Source organism: Petromyzon marinus, chromosome 60 (assembly GCF_048934315.1).
Source record: "Petromyzon marinus isolate PM22_M1 ecotype Great Lakes invasive population chromosome 60, UKy_Petmar_22M1.pri1.0, whole genome shotgun sequence".
In the NCBI taxonomy this organism is placed as follows: domain Eukaryota; kingdom Metazoa; phylum Chordata; class Hyperoartia; order Petromyzontiformes; family Petromyzontidae; genus Petromyzon; species Petromyzon marinus.
In genome coordinates, this window is record NC_133726.1 from 1,899,433 (window position 1) to 1,905,432 (window position 6,000).

A 6,000-nucleotide genomic window follows, 5' to 3' on the forward strand; every position below is an offset into this window, starting at 1 on the left:
CATTCCAGTGACGATTATCTGATTGGTCATGCGCCTCCCCGAGGTCGAATCAGCCTCCAATGAGGACCTGGTGCGGTGTGTAAACATCGTCACTGGCGGAGACATAGGCAGCCCGGGTGGTGCTGGCCACCCCACCCCATCGTGTGCCTACCGGCCGTCGTAGATGCTCGCTAACAGCACTTGCCCCAACAGTCTGTTACAGGCTATGCAGGGGATCTTTGTATTTGTGTATGCCATGGATGTGTGTGTATGTTGTTAGGTGTGTGTGTTTGTGTGTCAGGTTAGGTGTTGGGAGCGGTAGTGCAGCGATTAGCATGCTGCGCTACGAACCCGGCCACCCGAGTTAGATTTCAGTGACGATTCTTTTAGCCAATCCGGCGTCTTCCCTCGGTCGACTCAGCCTCAAATAAGTACCTGGTGTGGTGTGTAGTAAACATCACCACTGGGGAGACTTAGGCGGCTGGTGGTGGTGCTGGCCACCCTGCCTTGAGTGTGCCGTGCCGGCCTTACATATGTGCAGATCGCTAACAGCACGTGCCCCAGCAGCCCGTTGAATACTGTGGGGGGCTGGGGATCTTTATCTTTTACTTCGTGTGCATGGCTCTGCCAGGAAAGGGCGCAATAACAGCAACGTGTGGCCTCATCTCCACGTGTGGGTTTGGAATAAAGCGTTTCCCCCTCGCACGCGATTATTTTCTTTGTTTATTTTGCTCCGGGCGCTCGGGATTCCTTCTACACCAGGCCGTACCAAATCTCGACGAAGCCACGAGTGTCAGCGCGCATCGCTGGCCGCAATGGGTCCTCGACAGCACTTTCCCTGACAAGTCTGGAGGGCTACGCAGGGTGATCTTTGCGTGATTGTGTCTCCGCAGATTCCAGTCGCTCAACGCCAGGCGAACGCCCTTTGTCAAGGAGATGGAGGCATATAAAGACACCATCATCCTCGTGTCCGGCTTCTCATTCGCAGCCCTAACACCAATTGCCATGAGGGTACGTAGACACTCACAAATGCAGACACTCACACAGACACTCACACACTTACTCACTCACACAGATGCTCACACTTACTCACTCACACATACGTTCACTCACAAACAGAAACTCACACAGACACTTACACACACACACAGACGATCACTCACACACAACAACAACCGCCATTTGCCACTAAGTGGTGGTGATGTCACCACGACGCTTGTGCCAGGTTATGTGCACCTTGAGGCAACGTGAAGTGTCGAACGCCCGCTGGCAGGTCATGGGGCAGACCAAGATGCCACAAGTCGACTGACTGAGATGACTGTCTGATGCACCACCTGTGCCCCCTACTGTACCAACTTGCTGTGCTTTAGTCACCCGGCGCTCCACTCGTTGTTGTGAGCATCGCTCCTCCACCCTCCGTTGTTGTTGGAGTGCGACTGCCTCTAACTGCACAGACGCGTCCTTCACGAATCTCCTCCACAGAGGCCGATCTTAACACCGCTGGTACCAGTCAACGGCAAGTCCATTCAGCTCCACATCCTCCTGTACCACATCACTCCTCTTCTCTAGCCCATGCCGCGCCCGCCTAGCTACGTCGATCTGGCCGAACAAAGCTGTTTAGGCATGCGGTGGCTGGGCAGGCGGGCTACATGGCCCAGTGAACGCAGTCTTGCCTGCCGGAGGAGCTCACCGATGGGACCTTGCCCAGATCTTTCAAGGATTTGTGAGCTACTCACACAATCCAGCCTGGTTAAACCCAGGATGGATCATAGGCAGGCCAGCATAAATGTTTCTAACCAGCGAAGATGTTCCATTAGGGGGATCCACGTTTCGCCAGCGTAGAGAAGGGAGGGAATGACTGTGGCCGAGAAGACCTGAAGCTTCGTGCGGAGCGACAAACCAGGTAGCTTCCACAAAGCATTATGCAAACGATGAAAAGATAATGCCGCTCGACTGATTCAGAGTGAGACCTCTGCTGTTAAACCGGAGCCGGTCATGACCACACTGTCCAGGTATGGGAAGCTCTCCACTCTCTCCACAACTGCCCTATCATCAATATGGGAGTTGTGGGGGTGGAGTTTCCGATAGTACAAAATACCCAGGCAGGTGCTTAGTTTTGGCGGGGCTGATGGTAACGCCCCACCTTTTAGTGGCAAGCTCCATATTCAGCAGCAGCACCTCCAACTTTTCCTCTGAGTGAGCAGCAATTACAAGATCATCGGCATCCATAACATGGTTGAACAATAGGGAGCCATCTCTTGACCGCACCCGGGCATCGATCAGCCTCCCATTGTATCTGTACCAGATGGAAATTCCTCCGGTACAGCTATTGAAGGCTTCATGAACTACGTGGTCAAAATAGATGTTAAATAATGTGGGAGCAAGAGAACATCCCTATCACACCCCAAGGTGTACAGGGAATGACTCTGACTCCCGGCCACGTAGTTTTACCCGGGCCCGCTCACCATCATGAAGGTCCTTAATGATCATGAGCAGAGGGTCAGGGACTCCGAAAGCACGAAGAACAACCCAGAGCCCAGGCCTACTGATGGTATCATAGGCCTTGACCAGGTCAATAAAGCAGTGATGTAGGTCCTGTGGGAATTCCCTACACCTCTGCTGTAGCAGACAGACAGAACATATGGCATCTGTGCAGGACCGCCCTTTTCTGAAACCGCATTGGGGCTCCGCAAGCCTCTCCTCAGCTTGCCTAGCAAGGCGATGTTGAATATTCCTTGCCCGGCACACTGAGGATTGAGATGCCCCTGTAGTTGTTACAGTCTGTGCGGCCCCCCTTATTAAAGAGGGGGACCACCAGGGAATCCTTCCAATCCTGCGGAACCCGTCCAGTGGTCCAGAACATTATTATCTGCACACAAACGCCACCCTCCCTCAACATTTCGCTTAGGCGATCATCCTTGCCCAGCACTTTCCCTGATCTCAGACTCCATATCGCCTTCCGTACTTCCTCAATGGATGGCACTTCAGCCAGCCACTCACAGTGGGTAACTAATTCTTCCAATATTTGAGGCATCGCAGCCTCAGCACGGTCATCCCCACTTCACCCCAGATATTTTCCAGGCTGAGGGATTTTCCCTCCCCAAGACCTCGGCAAATCTTCAAACCTGTTCTTCGGGGTTGGAGATTGGATCATCTTTCCTTCTCCTAAGGATTGTTATTGGCATGGTGCTGCAAGTTACTTTTTAATGGAGTTCAAGATCGATTTGTGATCGCAGGCTACTGAGGCAAATTCCATCTCCTCAGCATCCCGCGACCACCACCCAAGCTTGCAGCGCCTCACGGCTCTCTAGACCTCCGAGCGAAGGCTGCGGTAAGCCTCCTCATTCTCCGACGTGGGATGCTGCAGACGGTGAGAAAGCTGGAATGTTTCATCCATCGGCCAGGGTCCATAGGGAGGTTTGGACCGTGCACCCCAGCAGCCATTGCAGCTGCATGAGCCAGAGTCCTAAACCTCGCCCATTTCTATATTCTTTGGGACTTTCGGTAAAGTCACGTAGGTAGGTTCACAGAAAATAACAAAAAACTACAACACAAGCGGTCGTCATCAGGAAAAAGTTCGCCAATTTCTCCTCTGCATCAGGAGGAAGCGGGGGGGGGGGGGGGGGGGGGGTCGATGCTTACGCCACCTGCAAGCAATGATGGAATTCTCGCTTACAACCTTCATGAGCTAGCTGAGACCAGGCCACTTTGGGTTTGCATGGGGTCCTAGATGGACATGGTGTCCTATAATGGTAGGCGCATCTTACAGATGACAAGCCGATGGTCGGTGGGCAGATCAGCTCCACGGTACGTCTTTGCGTCAAGGACCTGGGCCTGCATCCACTGTTCTATCACTATGTAGTCCAGCAGATGTTTTGCTTGGACCCGGCATGGACCCATGACTTTGTGTGGATGCGCTGATGCCGAAACAGTTTGTTGGTAATTACAAAGCCATGGGCTGCACAAAAAGTCTAGCAGCCTCCTACCCTTGTTATTGAGCTGATCTGGCCCATGCCTTCCGATTACTCCAGACCAGGTCCAAGCATCATAACCCACTCGGGCCTTACAGTCAGCCAAAAGGATGACTCTATCCCGAGGGGCCACTGTGAAAGGAGGTCATGAAAGGCATCTGACTCATCGACCTTGCCTGCATCCCTCCACTGAAGTTAATCTTCGGTGTGGGCATAAGTAACCAAGACCACCACTCGCCTCTGGTTGATGGGGAGTCGTGCCCACAGTAGCCTGGGGCTTACAGCTTCCCACACCTCACCAACGCACTCCCACGCCCCTTTCATTATTTGTTCAGAAGAAGAGCCACTCCCTGTTGTTTGGTAGTTTCCAGACACACATTCTCACTTACACAGATGTACAGATACTCGCTGACACAGTCTTTCACTCACGCAGACACTCACTTCTGCTTCTTCTTCTTTCGTATGGCTGATGTAGATGCAGAGTAACAAAAACCATTTCACATTCAGGTGGTCAAGCCGGATAACTCTCACACACACACACACACTCGTACATTCACGAACAACAACCGCCATTCGCTACTAAGTGGCGGTGATGTCACCACGACGCTTGTGCCAGGCTATGTGCACCTTGAGGCCACGTGAAGTGTCGAATGCCTGCTGGCAGGAGGTCACGGGGCAGACCCAGGTGCCACATGGTCGACTGACTGAGACGAACACACACTCATTCACACACAGACACTCACACACATAAGCACTGTCTGCCTGCCCATCCATCCGATTATCCACCTGCTCTTCTTTGCCCATACATCCGTCTGTGCATCTGTTCACGTGTCCGTGTCCACGTGTCCGTGTCCACGTGTCCGTGTCCACGTGTCCGTGTCCACGTGTCCGTGTCCACGTGTCCGTGTCCACGTGTCCGTGTCCACGTGTCCGTGTCCACGTGTCCGCCCGCAGCTCGTCTTCACGCTGGAGGACTTTGGAGCGCAGCAGAGGGTCGCCTTCTTCAACCCCGACTACATGAGGGCCATCGCGGGCTTCTGGAAGGGCCAGGGGGTGAAAGAGCCGCGACCCTCCTCGGGGCTCATGATGGTCAGCCTCCCTCCCGCACCCTCATTCCCCCCCCCCCCACCACACACACCCCGTGTCTCCCAGCATCTCCACTGCGTCTCCCAGCAACTTCACATCGCACTCTCTCTCTCTCCACCTTTGTCTCCCCGTGTCTCCATCCATCTCCCCACATCTACACCCCACCACCACCAGCAGCACCTTTGTCTCTCCTTCATCTCTCCGTGTCTCTCCTTCTCCACGCGTGTGATCCCCCCCCCCGCCCCCTCCCCCCCCCAGCGTCTCCCAACATCTTCACCTCTTTCCCCCCCCAACTGCCCCCCCCCCCCCCAGACGAGCGTGGCCATGGACCTGTGTGACGAGGTGCACGTCTACGGCTTCTGGCCGTTCGACCGGGGGGTCTCGGCCGGAGCGGGCGGTGTGGCGGCGAAGCTGACGCACCACTACTACGACGACCAGAAGCCCAACCGGCGCCACTCGATGCCCCACGAGTTCCTGGAGCTGCTGGCGCTGCACAGCCGCGGGGTGCTGCGACTGCACGTGGGGGAGTGCGCGGCACCTTGAGGGGGGACGCCTCCTCCAGGGACACGCGGGGGGAGGGGAGAGGAGGAGGAGGATGGTGAGGGGAGGAGGAAGAGGAGGAAGAGAAGGAGGAAGATCGAGGGGGCGGGGGGGAGGAGGAGGAGGCTCTCGAACCGGGCGTGGATCTTGTTGTTGACGTGGGGGCGCCAAGAGACGATGGTAGCGGTGATACTGATGGTGATGATGGTGGCGATGGTGGTGATGATGGGGATGATGAAGGTGATGGGGATGATGATGATGATGGGAGGAGGGGATTATTCCGCAATGGAGGGAAGAAGCGGACAGAGGAGTGAGGTGGCCTGCAGCCTGGGTGGGTGATGATTTCAAAGCGCACAGCTCCCAGTGTCTTCCAAACATTGGAAAAAAGAGCGTTCCAGACGGCCGCAGAAGCGGATCTGAAAGC

The 6,000-nt window shown here is 55.0% G+C and overlaps 1 protein-coding gene across 1 annotated transcript in view; it reads left to right on the forward strand.

Annotated features, from left to right (window-relative positions):
- Positions 1-5,596, forward strand: part of LOC116955590 (alpha-2,8-sialyltransferase 8E-like) — a 28,319-nt gene extending 22,723 nt beyond the window's left edge. Inside the window, exons 7-9 of the mRNA XM_076053254.1 lie at positions 873-990; positions 4,905-5,039; positions 5,349-5,596. Coding sequence (XP_075909369.1) covers positions 873-990; positions 4,905-5,039; positions 5,349-5,579 — 484 coding nt within the window. The 3' untranslated portion in view covers positions 5,580-5,596. The remainder of the gene's footprint in view (positions 1-872; positions 991-4,904; positions 5,040-5,348) is intronic.
- Positions 5,597-6,000: the final 404 nt, after the last annotated feature.